Genomic DNA, 24,738 nt, shown 5'->3' with positions numbered 1-24,738 from the left:
CAGAAAGGACTGTTCTGGGGAGGTAGCCATTGAAGGGCCGGCACGTTAGGGGAAGAGGAGTAACTATTGGTATTTATATGTGAACTGATTCATTGCCTTTGCAGAGAGCTTCAGTGTGGGCATGGCGGGTGAGATCGAGTACCTGAGTGGCGGTGTTGAAGAGGAGGCTGAAATGGTTGCGCAGCAAACAAGTAAATAGTTTGAGAGTGTGGGTGCAACATGGGAGAGCCAGGGGTCAATGTAGGGTTTGAAGAGGGGGCAGAAGTCAAGTGTGTTTAGGAAAGTGTAGAGATTGGAGCTTGCTAAGGGTGTGTCAGTCTAGGTATTATTCCTACTGTGCAGTTTCAAGCAGGGCACATATATCAAGGCATGCTTATATTTATGAAGCTGGCAATGTTAAGCATGAAATTATATTTACTATACTTTTTAGCTGACCTCTCAGCATCTGCCAGTTGATGCTAAATATTGAAATTTGAAGTTGTGTTGAAGTATACTGTGCAAGGAAGATGCAATGTATCTCTGTGATTCATCCTGACAGTGGTGGGAACTCAGACTGGTTATTAGCACAGAGACTGAGGAATTAGGACTTGGGCATTTGATTTCCACTTGCTCTGTGTTATTACCTTCTCTGTGCCCTGCTATCCTTAGCTGACAAAATGGGGACAGCAGCTTTTGCTGCCCCTAAATGTATTATGTGAACGAGAGTTTGTGAAATGCCTTGGGATCGCAGGCGTAAGAACTGTTATGCTGGGTGAGGCCAGAAGCCTGCCCAGCCCCTGATGGCACAGTGGCAGTAGGAGATGCTATTGAGGGGGATGGCACAGTCCTGGCCACTTTCTGCAGTCCATCCCAGGATGTCAGAGGATCAGAGGATATGATGCTAACCTGAGTGGATTTCACTTCCCCTGATGCTAGCTGTCCCAGTTGTCTAGCCTAAACTAGACGCAAGTTACTTCTGCCGTTGGTGGAGGGAGAGGGACGCTCCTGGAAAGTGAGTCATTCACCTTTCTTAATCACCCTTACGTGGACAGTCCTCTCAGCTGCAGAAAAAACCTGCTTTTCCCCTCCCTGTTTGTGAGGCCGTGCCATGACCTGGACCAGGAATTTGATCTGAGTCTTGAACAAGCCAACCTCAATCCTGCTCACTTTGCTTTTTCCCTTTCTCAGGATTTTAACATGGTTCTTTCCTCCCTTGCTGGGACCCCACAAAGCCACTTGAGATGGAGCAGTGTTGCAGTGGGGAGCCAGGAACTGCTCTAGGCTTGGCAAGGGCACCACAAGACTCGTTTGTACACCCACAGCCTCCGACTAGACACAAAGCTTTTAAGTAGCTGACATTAGGTGTGATGATTTTTCTCTCTGTTCGCTTTCCACCGTGCACGTACATGTGTGGGTCGTACTGACAAGTTATTAAGGATTCTTGAAGCAGAACATGTGAGAAGAGGCAGATAAAGTGTATGGCAAATCAGTGTGAGTACACTACAACCTTGGGATTGGTTAGCGATGCTTTTCTTTTGTGCTATATAAGCTCTTGGACAATATCCTGGACAAAGTGGGATTGTCACTGCTGTTTTGTTCATCTCTACATTTTAGTGCGTGTGCCTCTGATTTGGCATTGCATCATCGAAGTGTTAAAACCAACTCAGAAAAAAATACAGACAGTGCATTTAACCTGAACACATCAAGTATTATCAGGTGCAGAAATTTCTAACTGTTTGTTGGCGAAAAAAGATAAGAAAAATAATAGTAAAACTTGAAGGGGAATGCTTCTGGACATGTTATTTTATATGCATGAGTACTTGAAAACAATACACTATGGCTAATATTTGAAATCAGCCAAAACCTGACAAAAGATGCAAATGGACTTACTTCAAAATATGTGCTAAAAATTTCATGTTCTTTTGGACCAAAGCATATGTGCTGGATAGTAGCTCTGTATCAAAGCTTTGAAGCTGAAATTTTAAATACTTTTTCAAAATTAACCCTGTACCATAAATGCTATCAGATGCTTAATTAAGACTGCACTAGCAAGAAGCATGTTTGCAGTAAATTATGGGGAGGTGTTCTGACATGCTTTATCTATGTAAAGATTTCTATTTTTATGTGAAGCTATTTACAGATTATTGATTTCAAAAATAGATTTGTAACTAAAGAAAGATGCATCGTATTTCAGTTGCTTGGAGTTGAGAATCTTGCCTGGCTGGCTGCCTGCTCTCTTAGATCACTGGCTTACAAGTGTATGGAGTGATTCAGCCCTTCTTATTTTTCTCTCTCTATTTGGAAGAAGGAATTTGTATTCAGGGATCAGGTCCCATATCACTTACCCACGCAGGTAGGCTGATTTTTACACCTTTGAAGCATCAGAACAATTTCATTGAAGTCCGTGAGACTTTTTGTGTGAGTAAGACTTTTGGGTGGGGAACATCCATCACAATATCTTTTGTCGGTTGTTACTGTTTTATTTCAGAGCAGTAAGCTATTGTCACAGTGCCAGTGGAGCCTGCTAAGCTGTAAGAGTGCCTTTGAGTTCACGTAATACAAAACTTCAGCATAAGGTTTTTTTATTTTATGCTGTGTGAACATTAAAAGAAAGATTTTAATAAATAAATCAGGGCAAAGCCTGAAGATAGAGGTAATATCTTTTATTAGAGCAACTGATAGAGTTTGAAAACTTAGACAAGCTTGTGTGCCCAAAAGCTTGTCTATTTTTTCCAGCCATACCAGTTGGTCTAATAAAAGATATTGCCTCTGTCTACAAACCTTGTCCTGCCTGTGAACTCTGTTCATCACAGCTACAGCAAAATACTGCTGGAATATTAAAATAATTCAGGCCTTTCCTGCTCAAGTATGGAAACTCAGATTTTTGTGGTTTCCTCAGGTCTCAGCTTTTTGAATCCCAGCACACACGGAATGATGCAGTCTGGTTTCTCCTACTGTAGAGGAGAGTTTATCACATAGGAGCTCAAACTGCATCACTGGTTCCTCATTTTAGAAAGGATGTTATTAAAGGTAACCTGCTAAAGTTCTTCTGCCATCTGGATTTTAGGATATTTTGTAGGATACTGTTGGTGAACAGTATGTTGGTGATCAGTACTGTTGGTGATCAGATGTCCGGCATGGATGGCCATTGGGAGCAGTCCTATCCTAGTACCTGTGTCAGTATCTCTGATGTGGTGTGATGGTGATGGGAAGCAGATGAAGTGGGAAGAAGAGGCTGGCAGAACGGAAAGTCTCTGGCTTTGGCTGTGGGTGTAAATCTTCGAATCTTGCTATGTGTCTGGCTGGGTAAGCAGAATAGTGTAGCCCTTCTAAATGGCAGGAAGCTTAGATTTGGACTTGTTTCAGCTGGAAGACCTATACCCAGACCTGTCTAAGAGTCGTAAGACCAGCCATGCAACAGTTTTTTCAGAGCTGTTTAATTGCCTTTTAGAGGCCTTTTGGATCTGAATCTGTAGTTCTAGGTTAGTAGCTTTAAAATATCTCCAGGTAAGACCAAGGTGGTGATGATCTGGACCATCTTGAAATGTCCGTGGGGTAGATGATTTTCCACCCTCGGGGGACACAAGCCCTTTCTGTAGTTTGCAGTCTTGGGGTCATACCTGATCCCTCACTGTGCTGCATGTCTCTCGGCTGCTGAACTGGAGTCTGTCATTCCTGCATGGGCACTGCTCCTCTCCCGAGTCCCCTCTCCTCCATCAGGACTGCTGCAGCCCTTGCTGCCTGTAAGAAGCATTGCTGCAGGCAGTGCCCTGCCTTTGGAGTGGAACAGGTTGTTGCTTGCGGGCTGTTTGGTTCTGTGCCCTGTGCTGCCTTCCATCTGCCTTTAGGCACGGCTTAAATAGCTGGTAATTACTTATAAGCCCTTGGTGGCCAGGGCCTGGGCTATTTTAGAAGCTGCTTCTCCCTGCATGCCCTGTTGTGGAAGTTGCAGCTGGCTGGAATGGCCCGTTGCCCTCTCGCTGCGGTGACCTCCTCTCCTGGGTGTGTTGCAGGGAATTCGGGGGGGAGAGCTCTCAGCTCTGGCATGCGGTCCCTTGGGCTGCCTGCCAGGGCCTAAATTTGGTGACCTTTAGGATGTGGCAGAAGATGCATTTGTAAACCTTGGTTATAGTAACTGGGAGACAAGCAGAGAATGCTGGGGGAGGGAGGAACATACTTTTTACAGACAAGTTGTTTGCCGTCTGTTTGATTTTTATGACCAGCAACTAGTAGGTAAATAGACTAACAAATGCTGTGACAATTGCAACTGTTGTTCTTTAATCAAATTTAAAACTAAAAAATTATACAGATTTCCTCTAGGAGAGCGAGCATGCATGTGACCACCGAAAGCGCCATGACTTCTAATGCTTGTTTGGACACTCACTCTACTCTCTACTTTGCTGAAATCATCTAGTTTCCCTTCTGTAAAATGAGGGCAGTCATATTTTAAAGGTGTCTAGAAATGGTTGCTGTATCATTACCCGTGTAGCTTGTGGGTGGTTTTGTTTCTTTTAAGGAAAAGCAAACAAGCCAAGCCCTGAGGTCTAGCAGTTGTGTGGGTTACACAAGAATGTAATACCTAATTTGGTGTAACTGTGGGATGCGCCTCCCACCCCATTCTTCGCACCAGCTCTAATGATAGAGTTGTGGCAGGTTGAGCTGGGTTCAGCCTGCTGACCAGTGGCGAACTACCCAGTTTTTGTTTGCTTTTGGTCGGTTAGTTTTGATGGGTGAGGACTTGGACTGGTGAGCTGAACTCACTCACCGTGGGGCTGCTTCATCATCCCACCTGGTGCCAGGGACGCAGCAGGACATGCGTCTGGCTGGAGGAGGGGGCAAGCAGGATTGCCCCAGTGTGCTAATAACACAATTGGGAAAGGTACTCCTGTCTCCTCACTGCAGGGCCTTCCTGACGAGGACTGTCTGGTGGTTTGGTTTTGACAACCAGTACTCGTGAAGGGGTGCAGATGTTTGTGAAGATCTGCTGGTGAATATTTGCATTGCTAGTGTTACAGGTTTGCAGCATGTTCTTGCTCTGCCTGAATGTGGCTGACCTGCAGAGGACAAAAGACCATCTTTCTACTTTCCTTCCAATTGTTTCTGCTAATTTAGCATCAGTTTGAAGCTTTGTCTTTGCTTGGAGATAAAATGGCCAGGGACAAGGCTCTTTATTTTTACTGTCTGGTAAAAGTGGCAAGGTCAGTCCCACTGGGTTTTGTAGGATTTGCCCTGCCTAATTTATCTTGTGTATGAAGGGTAGGTTTTCTATCACCTATAGCTAACGCATATTAGTAACTCTAGGGTCAAAAAATAACCCTTTTCAGCAATGAAAACAAGGTTTCTGTTTCTAAATGCGTTTTCACCACAATGGATAGGAATGTCTTTGCAGTTCCAGCCATGTGGAAAAGCCTTCCCAGCTCTCTGTTTTAACACCCTATCTCATCAAACATCTCAGAGGGAAGCATCTTACTTGATCTGCAAACTCAGATCATTCCACCGAGTACTTTGCAAGACTTCCTGAGTGGCATTGCATTTCTTCGTACCAGGAAACAGACAACTTTCTGGTGAAACAAACCTTGAACTTAAGCAAGCTTTTCTCTTCTGCCTCTTTCAGAAATAAATAAGCATTTGAAGATGACAACCTCATGGAGCGACCGACTCCAGAATGCAGCAGATCTCCCTGCAAACATGGATGGGCATGCTCTGAAAAAGTACCGCCGAGAAGCCTATCATCGGTAAGTTGTTCACGTAACCCCAGAACTAAAGTGCTGAGACAGAGGGAAATAAACTAAGCATAAACCCCACATTTCTTGGTTTTTGCTTGTTGGTAAAACAGAAAGGTCGTTCTCACCTTCCTTGCAGAAGTGTTAGTAGAAGAGAACTTAGAAGATAGCACAGTATTGGCCTGCAGGAATTTACAAACAGTAGAATGGAGATAACGTGCTAGAGCGAGTGAGGGTATGCTTTCTTAATGCAGTTGGAGGATTAATCAAAGTTAGATTTTGGGATAGAAGCTTTCAAGTCAAGAAATACTCAGTGGCAGAAGTGTTACAGTAATTATCACAGTTCACACTGGGAGAGCATAGCCTTAGACACTGGAATGTACAAATACAAATAAGGAGGAAATCAAATGGGATCAGAAATTAAGTGTTTGAGAATTGTATCTAGTGTGATTAATCATGTGCACCACAGGAGCATGTAGAAGCACTAGGCAAGATCTCAGCCTCCGTTTCTGTGGCAGGTGTGCCTAAAACCATCTTTGCTGTAAAATACTTACAGTCTAAATAAACAAGATAGAATACGGAATAAAAGAAATGTTATCACTCTCATTTTATGGTTTGGGAATTAAAGTACAGACACTAGATTGTTTTCACAAGATCACATTGGAGGTTTGGTTGAGCCAACAATTTAGCCCAGAGCTCCCAAGGTTCCAGGCATAGAGCATAAAAGATGGATGCAGTCTGTATCCTTATCACATGTCTGGACTGTTACGGAGTTAAAAACAACAGCATCGAGTAATTGTCAGTATTCTGTTTGTGGGAGGTGTATCTTCAAAGTTTAGCTTGTTTAATTTGCGAAGTCATGCAGTATGATGATCAGAGTATATTCAGCAGGAGCTGGGGAGATGTATGTCTGATATAGAAACAGAAAAAGAAGTCAAGTTTCCCAGCTTCATGCTTAAATGCCACGTTGCATTTGTGATTCATATACGGTGGTATTTCTGAGGAAGTGTTTTGGAAGTGTTAGATATCTTTTGATTCTCTAAATGGAACCTAATTAGAGAAAAATGCCTTAGCATCATATGATAGGCCAGGTTGTGCAAGTTGCAATGTCTAAGGCTAAGTAATGGATCCTGTGATGCATTTCTGAAGCTTTCCAATTTCCAGTGAATATGTTTGGGGACATGTCTTAAGTGGTGGCATTATTTCAGTCTCTCTGTGTCAGCTGGTTTGTCAGATATGGAAACATCTGATGAATGTAACTATATATAGCACGTAAAAAGAGAGGGATTTTATACCATTCCCTGGCAAAAAACCTTCACCTTGTTGAAGTCATTGACAGGTTTACCTTTGTGTCATAATTTTACCTGTGACTTTAGTTGTGTTACTCCTGGTTTAGACTGATGGAAATGAAGTCAGAGTAAGGCCTGGGTTTTTTTTTTCTAAATATTTCCTCAACATTTGTTATGGTTAGGTGCTGACAGTCTGCTAAGTGTTGTACAAGATCCAAAGGAAGCACTACTTGTCCTTAAGAGCTAACACATTGAAGTCCTCATCATGTTTACCCTTACTCATGTAAGAAATCTTTACTTTCAGAAAGAATTGCCTTATGGAAGATCAGAGTGCACTCATATAAAGGAGAGTTTCCCACTAGGAGCTGGGATCTGGTAGTCCAAAATTAGTCTGTGGTACAGTTTAAGTACCCCTTTTTAGAATCTAGAAATACCTTATACAAAACATATTGAGCAGAAACGTTGCTAGCACTTCAGATTTTCATGGAAAGCACAACACTGGAAATACATTAAGGGGAAGCACATTTTTGTTTTGAAATTACTATCCCCTCTTAAAAAGAGAGAGAGAGGGAGGGGACAGGAGAGGATGAGAGAACCTGATGCCAAGACTGTAGTATAAATCTGTGCTATTAATGGCTTTGGTGTACCAGTTTCATGGGAGTTATTTTGATAATCCAGTATTGTAAGAATCTGAAACAACCTCATTCCAGAGGCAGTGTTGTCAGATTTCTATTTCTGGTGTTTTTTGTGATCTTAGTGTTAACAGATGTGATGTTACTTAAAAGATAAGTGCAGACTTAACATGACAGGGTAGGACTGAAGTTATTTCCCCTTGTTGCTTTATATTATATTTTTTAGTATTTTAATAATTGTTCAGATGTAGAATATGTGTGCTGGTCAAAGCCATCAGTTCTAGGATGTAAATTTGTTTCAGTGAGGTCCAAGTATGCTCTGACTCTTGGATATTGCTGAAGCACTGTCAATTTTATGAAAAAGAGAGATATAAAAGACAAGGCATTCATTGTCAAGATTCTTTTCTTTTCCTTCCTTTTTCTTTCTCTTTTTCTTTCTCTTTCAGTCTCTCTTTTTTTCTCTTTTTCTTCTTACTCTAGCAGCTAAAGAAAAAAAGTTGAAAACATGAATCTAAAGCGACTTAGAAACAAAAACAATAAAAAAGAACACTGAATTTAAAACTCTTTTTTTTTTTTTTTACCTTAAAGCTGGTTCCAGTGATTTTATGGGCCCAATCTGGAAGGCTGGAGGAGCTTGGCAGCTGGGCCACATTTACAGATGAGCATAACTGGGGCTAGCTTTTGATACCAATGTCAGAAGCCCAGTTGGGCTCAAAGTCATTCATTGGGATTTTCTAAATGCTGCTAGTAATGCTTGGTTTTCTGAAGTGTGAAATTTTAAAAACTTGTTCCACTATTTGTTTACTTCATGCTTACTTACGTATCAGTGGAGATACCTAGACCAATTGATTTAACTTTCTGGTTCTCATGAACTACGCCAGATTTGATATGCTTGAATTGTAAATGTTGAAGCAGCATAAAATAAGGGGAAAAGTTTCCAATCCAAGGAAAATAATTTACCTTAAAAAATAAAAATAATGTTCTTGTGGGCATGAAACTTTTAAAAAACATTATAAAAAATTAGCTCCAAAGATGCCACTTTAATAGTCATATTTTACTGTGGTCATTCATACTAGGAATGTGTTTTTTCAGGTGTTGCGCTTCTTATTGTATCATACTTGATGGATGGATGTTCAACATATAATACTGTTGGCAGAAATCCCAGTTGAGACTGGTTTAACTGGTGTAATGCGTACTGACTCAGAGTATGATGACTGTATCATAATCATGTCTGAATGCCATAGGCAAGAATGTTCAAAATCAAATATTTATAGCTGTTTTCCTCTTGTAGCTGTTTTCCTCCCAAAAGTTTTGCTTGGTGTTTAGGTCAGTTTGTATAGCTGCTTAAGAAATTAGAGTATTGAGATTATTGATGAACTAAGCAAAGCTTGCAAATATGAACATGTATGCTACGCTGTAGAGTTCAAGGGCCTTAAAAGCAACATCAAGAACCAGAAAAATCTGTAGGGGAGGAGAATTGGTGGGGCTTTATCTTCAGGGTGTTTCTGATGACTTTAACTAAGACTTTCAGTTAGCTAGTGTTACTATCAGCCACAAACCTCGTTATACAACATTGTTGGCGCCCGTTGGAGGTGAGGTCTAAAGATGAATTAATATACAAGCTAGATGTTATTCATTCTCTAGCAGAGGTCACTGGTAAGAGGATACTGCATTACTGTGCTATTGGCAACATACATTTTAATTCGGAAATAAAATGGATGTGTAGCTGTTAGGTGGCTTTTCCTTAGTGTGTGTGGTTGTGAGGCCACCTCCCTCACGCACTGCTTGTTGACTTTTCCGGGTAGAGGATAATCACTAGGTCATTTGTTCTGGAGGAGTACTGTCATTTAACGTGATTGTAATTAGGCAAGAACTAGGTTGACTCTGAGCCACCAAATTGCCCTAGTGTCTATTTTTTAACTCGGAGTGAGCACTTCTAGGCACCCTCTGGATTATCTCACATAGCTCTTTAGGGTTTAAATAGCAACCACATCTAGTTAAAGCAAATAATGGAAAAAGTTGGTGTTCCATCCACTCTTGTTACTGACAGTTACCAAGATCCAGGAAACAGGTATTTGCATTTACTTTTATTCTGTGGTTTTGGCTTAACAGGGCAGTAAGGCTGAGATGGCCTTTTTGTTAAGCATGCAGACTTCGGGATGCTTTTACCATTTTGCATCAGAGTAATTTGAGATTTCTCGTTCTGAACATGGGGTTTCTGTTGTTGTTTTAGTTTTGTTTTCTTGCTCTGTTGTTTACTGGCTAACGCAGGGGATGTGGCATCATGATTCCTAATCCTAATTCTTGTGCTGACCGGTCATAGAGTATTGAATAAGTTGCTTCATAGTTTTGTGCTTCAATTTGCTTTCAAAGCATCTTATGGTGGTAATATGAGTTAAGTAATTTAAGCTGTTAATATACACTGGGATCCTGGGTAAAAAAAATGGTATATACTTTAATAATGACAAAGCAAAAGGATTACCAATTGGTTGTTTTGATTTCTAGGATTAAAGATGTATTTTAGTTTGTTCGAATTTGTGAACTCTGGGCTATTCACTGCTAATCTTGTTTCTTCACTTTATTGATACTGGATCATCATGATTACAAACAGGTGGAAATGTTATATAAAGTAGGCTATGAGGCTTGAAACTGTTTATCTATTTGGGTAGCTATATATAAAGTCTCTTTAAAATGGAGGTGGCAAATGAGAAAAAAAATCTTTACCGGTCTGAAAATGCTCTTTTCATCAGACACGTTCAGATAGGCGATGTGTGGTATTTTCATGTAACTGTAAATGAGGTAGCTCTGTAGGCAGTGCTGGCTATGGTCTGTCCTCATATGTCTTTGTGCAGCCTCCTTGGACTCGTGCAGTGGCATGTGTGTAGCGGAGGGCAGCATGTGGCTCTCTGTATTTATTTTGCTTTAGTGCTTTGGACATTGGATAGAGGAGGGAGAGGGGGTGTTAAGGTGGCAGAATGGGCGAGCTTATGAGAAAGCAGAACACTTGCCAAATTAATAATAAAGAAATTACATTGAAAATGTGCCATGATCCCTAGCTTTAATAGTTTCACAGAGCAGACGGGTGTTATTTTGGGATGGAATCCATATGTGAGCTTCTTGGCACTTTGCTGTTGCCTGGGAAGAAAACCCAAACAATGGAAACAGAAATGGCCAAGGCTATCTCCTTCCATCTGATTCCTACTGAGTTTCAGAGGGAAGTGCTCATAGTCGTGTTTCTGGAGACAGCCTCATCAGACTTTTAAGTTCCAGTCGTAACATGATTTTCCAGTTTTATGTCACTATAATTGTGTAAGGACGGTTAGTCTTGTGAAATTGCAGGCGCTATGTTGGAAATGTTACTAGAAGTGGCCAGGAAATTTTGATGCCCTTTTTCTGTCTCCCCCGTCTGATACTGTTTCATCTGCCTAAAGTCATCTCGAGCCCAAACACTATCTCTAAATACAATTACAAACATACTGACCTGTCAGAATATTGTGCTTTGGTTGAAGAAAGAATAAAATGGAACTCTGAAAATCTAACATTGTAAAAAAAAGACCAAAATGGTATGATAAATAGTAATATATGGAATGGTCATTACCTGCCTAAAGAGGCAAGACTCAGCAAAAGAATGATTACATTGGTTTTACTAGTTCAAAGCAGTTTATTTCTTATCCCCTCTAAGACAGGTACCAAAGCATCCAGCACCCAAAGGCAAGCATTTTGATATATGTTAGTATCTTCTTAAGGTTGCTTACATGATTTGTGCCAGATAAGTAAGGTCAGTGAGGGATTCACCTGAGTTCACTGCTGTTGGTGGAAGTCACCTGTAACCAGAACTATAACGTCATGTAGTGAGACATCTCCCCCAGCCACACAACATCTGGGGACTACCTAGTAATACCGAGAACATCAGTTGTCATAAGAGTAGTGGGATTTTTTTTCATTATTAGCCTTTTTAAAGAGGCCGTGGGGAACTTGGACATGGGAGGCTTTTAAAAGCTAATCCATTTAGTTCCCTCTTATTTCTTTTTAACTCTTCTAGCTTATTAAAATATGGAAGTTGTCCATAAAGTGAAGATTAACCAAAGTGCCTAAACTTTGAGGAAGCAGGAACCTGAGCCTTCTGGCTAGTTAGTCCCTGTTGCGTGGCTGGCTCGAACCCAACTGTCCACCACAGTCTTTTTTAAACACACATGTAGGTCATGCTTAGCCAGCTCCCACTGTATTTGCTGTTCCACTCAGCACTGTTGCAAGTTTCTTTGCATTTATTTAATTTCCAGTGAAACATACTCTCCTGACAAAGAATGCTTCTTACTGCAAGGTATTTCTAGACGCATTTGGAAAATCATTATAGAAGTGCTCTGTTCCAGAAACCTCGCCTCACATTGTTCATTTTCATTTTCTCACTATGAGGAGTTGTGAGCCACGTGCCAAGTTCCTCCTTAGTTGTATAATTCTGTGCATTTTGTTTATTTTGTCGGTCATATTACAAGGATATTATACATGCAAATTTCATTCAGGGCACAGGATGCTTTTGAGATTTTGCACAAATAAAATAAAAACATTTCTCCCTCTCTGCATTTGCTCCTCTCCTGTGTTACTCGAGAAGAGTTGGGATTTAGGTTCCTGCCTCGGAATTGATTGACAAGAACAGTAACAAAACCGAGATCAGTTCTCTTGTAAAAATATAAAGGACTGTGAATTGCAGTGTTGAGGATATCAGGGCTCTGTGACTCCCTTTATGCATGCTCAGCAGTTCCTTCTTCCTTGCAATACAACACATTTTTCTCTTATCCAGCACAATTCGTAGAGTTCAAAAAGAAAATAAATACTGTCATCATTGAGAGCCTTCTGCTGTGGCCAAGCTGCAGGGAGAACTTTGAGGGAGAACTCATTAGGGAGGAAATGTGCTTCATGGTTTCCCTTAAACAGCTCCTCAAGTCCATTTCTCTAAAGGTGTGGATCTGTGCCAGGCTAAGCCACCCCAAGTCCAGGCTGCTGCCTCCCCACTCCCAGCTGTACCGTGTGCTGGCTCAGGGAGCTGATGGGGCTGGATATGGTCCCTCAACTGGCTTCCCCACAAGCACCGACACCTTGGACCGCTCCAGCCACACTGCACAGAGAATGCAAAACTGTGGGAGATTCACAGGGATATTCCTCAAAACAGAAGTATAAAGCTTGGTTTTTCATCAGGAAGGAAAAGATGAAGGCAAGAGAAAGGCAATGTCCTGTTGCTCTGGTTGCAGACAGGAGTAGAGCTGGGGAGTTGGGTTTAGGTAATACACACCTCTGCCTCTCAGCACAAGGAATGGAGAGGGTGTTCTCATGCTATACCTGCAGTTTGATTTGTCTTAGTGCCCAGTGCTGTTAAATTTTTAGATCAGCTTAATTTTTAACTCCAGTGCTCCTAGTTAAAATGATTATTTTCTAAATGGAAAAAAACAAAATCAGGGGAAGGGAAAGTGTGATTTCTTCTGATTCTGGGAAGTGGAAAACTTATTCTAGATTAAAACTTCCTTGCCTAAAAATGCTGGGTGATTTTAGTTTTCCTCTTATTCTGACTTTATCTTGACTGTTTGTAATCTGGAAGCTGCTTTGATTTTTGTTTATCTAGATGAGCTGTAAAAAACTTGTCATTTCATCCTTTCCTTTAGAGACCAGAGGATCTTTTCTCTCAGGTGGTTAGGGTTCTTAGGGTCTTAGTGTTGGTTTTGCTTTATAGTCATTAAAAATAACTCTTGTTATTTCTCTATACCATGTCTTCTGTGGAGATGTTACATTTTTGTAGCCAACAGACGCATTTGACCAGTATTCTTGAAATCAGGCTGAGCGTACCTTCGATTAGGATCTAAGCACAGCTTTGAAATGGGCTAAGTCTGCAGCTTCTGAGAAGCACCTGGCTCTTCTCAGAAACTGTCGTGGTGATTTAATCTCAACTTTTATCTTCAGTTTCTAGGATACTGCAGATATTTACTACTTTGAGTAAACCCCCTGAATTAAGCTGGTCAGCTTCTGGGAGTAAATATTTGTAAGTATCTACTTAGCCCCTTGTGTCTATGGGGGCACCGTGCATGGGAGACGTCTTTCTTTATCAGGATTTAAAGTTGAGGTCCTGAGTGTCTACAAAATAACCCAGTACCTGTCTGGGCCTTCACAAGAGAATTTTTTTTTGCCGCTGTTTAGTCTGCCATTTAATCTGCCAAGGCATATCCAAGTTTAAATTGATTAAAGTGTTCTCATTTCCTGTCCTGAACATGTTGTGTAATAGCCTTCTTTAGCTTTTTAAAATATTTGCTCTGTTTCACTCCAGCACTGGTGGGTGAAGTAATTACCACGTCAAATCAGTCGGTAGGATGCCTTGATATCTGCCAGGTCCTGTGCACTGTTGGGGCATGATTAGACCCTGCCACGTACAGTTTGTAGGTCACAGGCAGTATTTATGAGTTGTAGGAGAGAGATCTTCACCGGCTGTTACCAAGAGGGGGCTGGTATAGTAATTTTCATGTTTTAGTCATAAGACTTATTTTGGAACAAAAGTATGCTAATAGATGTTGTTCATTTCATTGCCTTTAGTAAACTTTTCCAGATCTTCAGTATCAACGTGTGCTGGTTGTTTTTTTTTTTCATCCCAGGGTTCAGTTTGTAAATACTCCGAAAGCAAGTGATGAAAAAATGTCAGAGGCTTGGAGATCTTTCCACGGTTTTTGGTCAGTTTGGTGTTGTCATCATCTAAACATAGGCAGGCTGGACTGGAAGCGATCTCTTGGGTCACAGCTCCCTTGTTTTTGCCTTTCACAGGCACTGTCGTATTACCCTTTTTATAAGCGCATTCAGCTCCGTCTTAGTGCTTGTTTTTTGTCCTCATTTGGGAAACTGTTCCCAAATGTTGCAATTCTGAAACGCTTTTCTGAGCTTCTTTAAATTTCCCTTCCTATTCCAGTCCTGTTCAGAAGGACGGAAAGCTATTGCTCTGGGGGCTAAGCCTAAAGGCAGGAACAAAACTGGACTCTGCAGGTTGGACAAAAAATGTTGCTAGTGTCCCCCAGAGGCATGTTATTCCTTCTTAAAGCTTTCCGCTTTCAGAAACAAACTGCACAAACATGAGATCAGAAATCGTGTGCTTGAATTAGCTAGTAAATAATGCTTCCTGGCATCAGCAGCAACAGAATGTAATCATCTTCATTACACAAAGTATGAGACTGTGTTTAGTACCAAATAGCATTTAGTGTTGGCCTCTTGTAAATCAGAGCTATCTCGATGTTAAAAGACAAACACGGATTCAAACTGCAGATTCGGATAATTTGCTCCACCTACTCAAAAGCCAGCTATTTCAGGAGTGAATTTTAGTGATTTACGATCCCATCTCATATTTCCAAAAGGCATTTCTTTACCAGTTTCCAGTTTTTTTCCCATCACTTTGTCTTGTTTAGGTAATACATAAATCTATCAGAAAAGAGCGTCATCTATAACTTCTGAGGCCCCTTAGTGACAAGCCCCATTGTCAAAGGCAGGCACTTTGCCAGGAAACTGTGACTCCCAGAGAGAGTGTGCAAGGTTAGGGGGAAAGTATACTATTGCCAGAGAAACTGTATTCCAAGTGGATTTGTGTGGAACAACAACGATATCCAGTGACTGGTTAAATTAGCCACAGATGTGTTTTCTAGAACGCTGTCCAAGAAGATATACAGTACTTTAAGGGTTGGTTCAGACATAATGATCTTCTGAAGTCAAATCAGATCCAAGCAAAATTGCATTGGTACTAGGGAAGTTTTAAAGGAATTGTGTAATATGATTCAGACAAGTAGATGAATCAGACTGCTGCGAACTAAACAAGGAGCACATCGGTGAGAGATGAGGTAAGACGACTCGCATAGAAGTGTGATAGTTTGATGTTAGCAGTTTGCTGTTAAAATGTGAGCTGTGGCGGATTGACACGGGCAGTTAAACGGGCACGTTATGCCGGCCACCTGCCCAGAATGTGCATGTGGAGGAGAATCTCCCAGTGGTTTCTTTCAGCTTTTCAGAACGTATGAGTGCTTGGTTTTGCACTTGCCGTCTCCATTGCTGTATCGCTGTCCCTGCGCCACTCCTCCTGCACGGCAGTGCTGCCGATTTCAGTTTTAAGAGGATAATTACTCTGCTGAGGGCAATGCACTTATTAAATATTTGGAGAATTTTCACGTACTGAAATCAGAGTACAGTTGAAGGCTCTGGGACTTTTCTCATACAGGAGAGTTTTGTCTCGGCATCACAGCTCGAGCAGTACGTGGGATTTCTGTCCGAGATCGGTGTTGAGAAAGCTCAGCTTCCATCCCGCAGCCGAGTTTTGACTCTTGTTCTTAAAGTTCAGATAAGACAGACGGTGGAGAGAAGTCCTGTTGAATTACAGATCTGCTATATGGTTTAAAGTTCTGGGGAAACATAAGCAGCTTAGTTACTGTAGTAGTTGGAACAGGAAGCAAGAAAAGCTTTTGTTGTATTCTCTGACCTATTTCTTTACCATGTTATTTACTTGAACTAAATTGAATATGGTGTATTAAAATGTTGTCATCAAAAAGGGCCTGGAAGTCTTCAGCTTAGATTTTTATTGCAATAAGCATTAATAGTAACAGTGGAATTTAAAAAATAGCAGTTTTGCCGAGGAGCCGCAGGGGATTTATAAATAAAAAGAACAATTTTCACAATAGAAATAGCATATTCTTGTGGATGAAAATTTATCTCAGTCGCTGTTTGTCAGAGCTTTATTAAATGTTTTTAACGCTATTGGTGTAAATGTGGAAACGGATCTGTTTAGGTTTGCTTTGAATTTCCAGATACAGTTCCAAAGAAGGCTCAAATGCTGTGAATTTATTCGCAGAAATGTTATTTTCTTTTCCTTTCCTTGTTACCTCTTTGTAAAAATTTGTTTTAATCAAGCAAATTGTATTGCTTCCCATCCTCTGCTTCCAGTTTCCTCTCACTTGAGCTCTGAATTCTGCTTCAGGAGATTTTGCACTTCTATTCTTAGGAATTTTGGCAGGTCACATGCAAAGCCGTGTGTGTGTGTGCATGCATGCGTGTATGTCTTTAGACAGCATACCAATAATTAGAATAATCCTGCAAAGTCATGGCTTTGCTTCAGGAGAACTCATGGCAAAACGTGAAACATGCCTCTGTTTTCAGGTATATTTTCTGATTTTGACCTAAGAGAGCCAGACATCCTGACAGCTGGCAGAATGTGTTTGTTCTAAAACGTGATTATTTTGAAAATGCTTATACCTATGGCTTTATTTCTTCTCTCTTTTACAGGGTCTTTGTAAACAGAAGTTTAGCCATGGAAAAGATAAAGTGCTTTGGTTTTGATATGGATTATACACTTGCTGGTGAGTATCTTCTTAATTTTTTTTGTCATCGACTTAGTTTGGAATATTGCCTCTTGTTGAGCAAAAACCAGTTACTGGTTGGGCTACTCCAGTTAGCAGGTGCTTCTTCTATTAGCAAATATATCATTCACTATTCATTGCACTTTCATTTTAGGTGTTTCCCTTAAATTTATTACCTACAAGCTGTATTTGGTCACAAGCCATGTTGCTGTAGTACAGTTTCAAGTGATTATGTGTGTCAAGGAAACCAAAGCTTAATAAGTCTAATTGCTTCCTTAGATTCCACTATATTTTGATATTGCCCCCGGTGCAAGCTTGGCTTTAAATAACGAGGTGATTTCTTTTCTCCTTGGTGCCTATGGCAGGCTACACCTTCAGCTAGCAGGTTCTCCTGTGTCCTGGGAGGGTCATTTTTGAACAGGTTTTCCTCTTTCCCACTCCTCGGTTGGCCACATCAGTGACTCATTTTGAGAAGAGGGAAGGCAGGGGGAGTGTCTCGTGTCAGCTGAACAAGTTAATTTAGAAAGCTTTGCCCATTCTTTATGGCAGATAGGCTTTGGGAGGTTGCATAAGACCTTTTAGTTTCATAAAATTTTTTGCATGACTTCTCCATTTTTCAAATACTCGACAAGCAAGTTCTCTGAGACTTTTGATGAAGGGGGGGTAAAGTTACCATTTTCTGCATAACCAGACTTGCATGATACGTATTTTAAGGAAGGAAGAGATAAAAAGCCCACTTCCACTTTCCTAGGTTATAGTATCACACAGGCTGTAACCGAGGATGTCACGTACAGTCCTGCCTCCTTTCTCATTACCACTTCCAAGGTTGTGGATAAAAAGTTCCTATCACCCTTGATATTTCAGTTTAGAATTGTTGTGAATATAAACTGCGAAAATGTGAGGTAGAGTGTCAGGGTCACCTAGTAATAGGTTAATGCAGCATGTCAGCTATGGTCATCTAGTTACTGTGTCTACTGAGAAGGAATGAGAGATAAGTAATGTGGCTAGGGACAGTGTGAGGGCACAGGAGCCGGGGTCAGTGGCTAAGCGAAGTGCCGGAAGGTTTCCATGTGCTCATAGTTCAACACAATGCTGCAAGGAGTAGTTTTGGAGGCTGTGGCAGGTAATTGCAGTTTATATTCAGATCACTTGCTTTTGTTCTTTTAAGCAGTTATCCATGAGGCAGTAGTTACATATAAAAGGTTTGGTTGTTCAACACCTTTTTTATACATCTGTTTAAAGTTCCTGCCACTTTTTAAGTCATGAAGTGTATTGTTGTTAATCTGTGCTGGATCTGACTGCAGGCGCGTGTTTTCAGTGTTTGTGTTTCCCAGCTGTGACAGCCTTGTGGCAGTGCCTTTAAGGAGCACAAAACAGTTGTTCAAGAACACATGCTTAAAAAAAAAAAAAGTTGTGGGTTTCACTTCCGTAGTGGAAAAACTTCCGTGCCTTTCGCAAACTGGCGGCATTTCCCAAGGACTCAGGTGATCCCAGTGGGGCTGGCGTGGATCATGAAGCGTGTTGCTAACTTTCATCCTGACAGAAGGAGAGCTTCAGCACTATCCTCACTTCTCCAACTGTTCATTTTACTCAAGTGTTGCTTATTCCTGTAAACAGAGAGCAAATGTGTTGTTATCGACAAAACGATGCTTGGTTTGATGAGAGGAAAAAATGCGAATGTTTCAAGCATCCTAAAACAGTACCCAGAGACATGGAAACCTGGCGCTTCCAAGGCCGGAAGATCACAGTGCTACAGTTAAGCAGGCAAAGTCAGTGCGTTCAGGGGAGTTGAGTGACAGGGTATGGTGCAGAAAAAGAAATGAGATGTGGTCCGAGCAGAAAACTGGAAATCTGGACTGCTCTGGGGTAAGCTGCTGTCCTATGACTTCTTCTGCGGTACAACAGAGATAATAGCTGCAGATCATTTTACAAGGAGTTGTGAGAATGTAATTAGGTTGGAAAGCCTTTTGCAGATGAAAAGCATTATGCCTGGTAAGTACTATTTCCCTTTTTTTTCACTCGACGGGGAAATTAACATACAAAATTACCTGTTTGTCTTCTTATGTCTCAGAGTCATCCTTTATTCTCCATGTGGGCTTTTGTAATCTGACCATCATTTGCTGTATCTGTCGTACACAAGAAAAATTACTTACTCGTTGCAGGGGCTTTAAAGAGTGTAGTGGTAGAATATGATTATGATTTTATTTAATTAAGTGGAAATTATAATGAAGAAGTGGGGCAAGTGAAGTATTACATTAGTATGTTGTAGTGCATTCATTAGACCCTGTCATGTTTTCTGTCTGGGCACTTTATCCCTTACACACTCTTTCACATGGACATGCTACTGTCTAGATTAAAAAAGAAAAAACAATGTAAAAGGCTAGTTTATCTGTAATTTAACATCTGGAACTGGTATCTGCATACCAGATGGTGCATGCTGAGCAGAAGCCTTTTGGACACCATTCAAGATACATAAATAGACCAAGGAAGAAGAACGGAAGCACCTCCAGTGTCATCAGCGCCTTACCTGGTTTTCTGCATTTTTACTTTCAGATATTGCTAAGTCACTTTTCTGTAAAGTTGTTTAAAAGTATCCCAAGCACAATCTTCATATTCAATGACTGAAGGCAGTCAGAGCCATTGATCCTGCCAAAAACTATATGCCACATCCTTTCCCCACTCTCTGTCGTGAACTTTCACATCAGAAATAAACTGATGACATTCATCCCATAGCTGACAGTCATACACTTTGACATCTCAGAAGAATTATTATTTTGGAACACCTTGAATTTACCTATCTTGTGAAGAGGAGTCTGTGGTGTCAGTAAAAGAAAACACATTGTCACTCTTCTCTCTTCCTTCTTCCCAAATCAGTGGCTACTGGTAACACCAAAAGTCTTGATTAGGAGGTGGTTCAGTACCAGAGAAATCAGAATTGCTTGACTTATTTTGAACTTTAGAAGCCTGAGTCAGTTTTGTTCTTGTACTTCATGAGTTTAAGGACACAAACCTACTTACAACAACGCTGTTTTCTGTCTAGAAGAATCTAATTTTGGTAGGGACGTGGCATTTCCATTTTGAGGTATATTGTACCAGCTACTACACGCATACTGCAGTGATCATGTGTTCTATTGCTAGCATGACTGAGAATGTCAGCTTGCCAACTGACAGCATTTTTAGTATCATCGTGTTACATTGCACATAAAATACGATTTCATGCATTGTTTTATAGGGTAGTATTTCTTAGCCTTATTAAATTAAAGGACCACTTAACTCAGAATTGAAAAAATCCAAGGCTGTCTGATATAGCATTGTCACAGTGATTTTGTTTGCTTTCAAGTCAAAATTAGGTTAAACTTTGAATTCTTGTTAATAACGTCTATGTTCTCTCATTGTGTTTGTCTCTTTCCTTGCATAGGGTTGAGAAATACTGTTAATGGGCAAACAAACCTTTTTGTCTTGAAGAAAAGAGCCTGAAGGTTTTAGCCTTCTCTTCTGAGAAATTATGAACATTAAATTGCTGAATTTGTAGCCACTGTGATTACAGCTAGAATTAATTTGACTGCTGGGAGCTCAAATTAAAATGAAAGCAAATTGAAATAACTCTCACAGGTTTTAGATTCCTTGTTTTCCCATCAAGGATTGCTGTTGCATCCTCATGGGGTGAATAAGATCTCCTACATGTATGGAAACTTCCAGGTCTCCCTAGGTTTATGTGCTGGATACACTAATACTGGAGGCTCAGAAATCTGTGTTGTATATGAAGCTGACTGTCCCCTTCCTATTCAATCCATTTGGTTCGCTTGTGTTAGTGAATCACATTTAGTACATAAAAGAATGTTTCTTTTAAGCTAGATGTTATTGGGAGGAAAGTCGAAGGAGCAGGAAGAACAGCAGGGTTTGACTGGTTTGTGTGCATAGTTAAATAGTTTCTGCTTAAAAATCTTGGAGGGCTTGACGCAAGCAAGAGTCATCAGCTATTTCAGCCCTTGCTGTTAGCAGAGGTTAAGACGAGTTTCTGTGATGTTATGCAGCCGTCACCCCAGCAGCCCTTCGTTCTCTGCCGCTGACCTTGCTGCCTGCCAGCCAGGGAGCGAGGCCCGTGCCGATTCCCCAGGGTTCCCTTGCTCCTTGGAAAGCGACGGTGTTACACCAGGATCTGCAAATACCTGCGAAGGGCTGCACTTGCTCTCAGGGCAGAACTAAGAATTTTTGAAAAATTCCTGTTTAAATCCTTAAGTTAGAGATATTTGAGGGTCCTTTTGTAGTGCATTTTTGTTTGCTAAATAGCAGTTTCTTTTATTATCTGAATGATTCATCTCTGCTTATTCATCCTGACTGGCTAGAAGACCAGTAGTCAGTAACAATTCTGGTCTGCCTTCCTGTTTTACTAGTACTGTCAAAACTGCTCATGCTTTGGTAAAGGAAAATGTTGCATGTAATCCAAAAGAATCACAGCCTTCTCTGTTTTGTGTTTACTGCAAACTGCAGGAAGAAAGATAAAGGTGTGTTAGTAGAGAATCTTCACTGCAACACTCACCCGAGACTAGGAGTTGGTGGTGCCTGTTGGAAATGCAGCAGAGATTGGTTTCACACAGCATTTTATTTGGCTGCTTCCTTCTCAGTGTGAGCTACACTTGTAATTAGTAGGTCTGGATCCAAGTAATGCAGGAGGCCTTGGCATTACTAGGTCTTAAATGGGACAGGTTGCACAATGAGGTGATGGATAGATGTCCCTTGACAGGAGCAGGGCTAAAGCAATGGGGTTCTCAAACTGGCTGTAATTTCACACTGGGCCATTGGCAGATGGAGAGGGAATTAGTAAGAATTACAAACTCAATTGTGCTTGAAAAGATTCCTCTGTGACTACTCTCGTTCTCCAAAAGTTACAGCCTTGTTGAAAGTTTTATCTTCTATCTCTGAGGTAGATAAGATGTAATATCAGCAGGCAGGATGCTTTCATTTGGAATGCTTTTCCTGTACTTAAATCACTGCTGCTTCCACGTTCTCTAGAAATCAATAATAAAATCATCATTGGCTGCTGAAAACTGTTTCAATAAAAAAGAAACGGAAATGAGGCTTGAAAAATACTGGGTTTATTGTGTGCAAATATGATTAATACAACATAATACATACATACAGCTTGTGTCATGGAAACATTGCCAACTTAATGGCAAGATTTGGTGCACTGTGAAGATTTAATTGCAAAATTGCTTATGCTTTCAGCTGTAGCATTTCCCTTCTCATCACATGGGAAAAGACATGGGAAAGACAGCTTTAGTCTTTCCCAACTTACTCCAAAGTGCAACATGCATAAACAGGTTTTGCCCCTTCCTCAAGTAGGCGTTTGTGTCTAAGCCATCCTTGCAGTTTGGAGGAGAGGGAAATTTTTCACACCCACATCTTGTTTTTGAAATGTTTTTCTTTACCTGTTGACTCTGGAAAAGATACACTCAACCAGAAGGTAGAATTGGCTTGTTGCTGCGTGTGATCTGGGAGAAAAGGTGGCAGCTGAATTGAGAACTGGTTCTTCAATCGATCTAGTATTTTTACTATAGCTGAGTTGTATCAGTTTTCTGTGTTTCAGTTTCCACAACTGAGAAATGGGACTAATGAATTTGTACCTTGTATAAAAAATTTCTGGATTGCACAGATGAAAAACAAAGTATAAATGTGGGAGTTTTATACATGAAAGATTGAACTGAATACTTAAAAAAAGCTGCTGAGCTTGTAATGTAAACAACTGCAAAGAAATATTTGTTTTGTTCAGATACTGTTATTGTATGTTTATTGGTACTGGACTCCCAATACAAATGTTCTAACGAGGCTCTCCTGCTTAGGTTAAAGGTTTGTGTTCAGTTTCATCATGATGTAAGGACTACAGGCTTTGAGGCTCTTTTGGGGTGGTACTAAGCAGTTTTGCTTTTTTCCCAGTTCTCTGGATAATACAATTCTTTGTGTCATACAGAAATAGTATGGTGGCTAGAGAAGGGAATTGGTAAATGTGACAACAGTAGCCTTCAAACTGTCCTAACAAAAAATGAGAGATGCCTTGACTACTGCACATCTGCTGTCTGCATTTTCACATTTGCATGTTTCCAGTTTAACAGGTGCAGATTTTGCAGATTTCAGAGGCTGGTTTAGCCGTTAGTGTTTTGAAGTTAAAGGCAGATGGAGAAGCTAAATTGTTCCTAGTATGCTTTGAGCTGGATGTTTTTTCAAATACCAGTGCAGTGCTTGAGTGGCTATTGTTCCTGCTCTCTTTGTGTTGCTGCTCTTCGGAGTTTGACCATTTAAAGCTGTGTAACGAGCAAGCCGAGGTCTGGAGCTGTGGGATCTCACATGCTGGCATTGGGAATGAGGAGTGGAGAAAGCATGTGTTGCTTGCTCTGTCCCAGTAAATCACCATCTGACACACTGCTAATCTGCTATCTGTGGATTCTTGAAGAATCAAGAGGGTTAGAAGCTGCTGAAAGGACAAGTCTTCACAGTGTAAGGATGATTTCAAAAACTGCTATATTCTGTTCTCTTGCGCTTAAAAACATGAGAATAACACCAAGCTGGGTCAGCAGGCTGTTAGTATACCAATGGCCAGTTCTTCTCTTTGCCAGACAGATGGAAATATGGAGGTATTTTTCACTCTAATAGACCCCCTTATCTAGTAATCTTAATACCACAACAGAAGTACTATTAAGTCGCAAATACCCTTGTGATGACGCAAACAGCTTACTCTGTAGGAGGAACCAAAGCTGAGAGTACAGAAGGCTTTAACTCTGAGATCATATGTGTGTTACTGCTTTGTGAATGTCTTATTTTAGCACACTACAGAAAAACTTATGTATGTGGCTTATTGACAGCACTGGCACTTGTGCTACATATAAGCCCAGGTGCACACTGTTAAACAAATGTGTAGCTTTTGAGGCTCACTCTCTTAAGTGAACATGGAGAGAAATAAGAAGCTGGATCTGTTTGGACACTGATACACCTGAATAATGCCTTAGATATAGTGTATAAATAGCTACTATACCTTTAAGTCATTTTCTTTTTATTTCTAGATGCTAGCAAATTGTGTTTGAACATGAAGCCCATGCAACTATTTCTTCCCTGTTCAGAAGTCTTCATTGAAGAGCTAAACCCATATTTTGGCACAGTAGTTTGTTTCCATGGAAATGCAGGGATATTTCCAGTATGGGATTATGACTCCCAGTGGGCTGTATCTGAGAGAGGTAAATTGTGAAGGCCACTTGTTAAGCACAAAAAAAGATTCTCTTGTGTCAGGGAAACCATAAAAAATTCCTACAAAAGAACAGGTGACTGTGTAGTCATCTTTAAAATATTATTCCAGTGCAAAGGAATGTTATGCGAACTATTAAAATAGACAAACTAAAGTTTCCTTGAAATGCAGAGTCTGTCTGAATTGCTTCTCTCAACATGCAAAATGTGACCTCAGTGCTGCTGTTGTTACCTCAAGCCATGCATTTTTATTCAGCAGAAGAAATCTTTCCAACACTAAGCTCTGTTTTGCCAGCCTCTGAGGCATATCCAAACAGCCCAAATCTTTGTTACATCGAAGGCAAACAAAGTGCAGCAGCAGAAAGCTAAAAATATCTGGAATTTACCAATGAGAGCACTAATATGCCTGCTTTGGGAAGTTAAAGCTGATGATACTTGACAACACTTTTGTTTTAAAAACAAGTAGAAACACAGCACTAAAAACAACCTGAAGTGTAGACCCAGCAATTCAGCGCCAAGC

General features: G+C 40.7%; 1 protein-coding gene across 1 annotated transcript in view; it reads left to right on the top strand.

Annotated features, from left to right (window-relative positions):
• Nucleotides 1-5,597: 5,597 nt before the first annotated feature.
• The window catches only part of NT5C2 (5'-nucleotidase, cytosolic II), a 42,180-nt gene continuing 23,039 nt past the window's right edge, over nt 5,598-24,738 (top strand). Inside the window, exons 1-2 of the mRNA XM_009277835.2 lie at nt 5,598-5,714; nt 16,912-16,985. Of these exons, the coding sequence (XP_009276110.1) occupies nt 5,614-5,714; nt 16,912-16,985 (175 nt within the window). The 5' untranslated portion in view covers nt 5,598-5,613. The remainder of the gene's footprint in view (nt 5,715-16,911; nt 16,986-24,738) is intronic.

This window comes from Aptenodytes forsteri, unplaced genomic scaffold (genome assembly GCF_000699145.1).
Source record: "Aptenodytes forsteri isolate BGI_AS27 unplaced genomic scaffold, ASM69914v1 Scaffold15, whole genome shotgun sequence".
Classification (NCBI taxonomy): domain Eukaryota; kingdom Metazoa; phylum Chordata; class Aves; order Sphenisciformes; family Spheniscidae; genus Aptenodytes; species Aptenodytes forsteri.
This window is presented reverse-complemented; position numbering and strand designations above follow the sequence as displayed.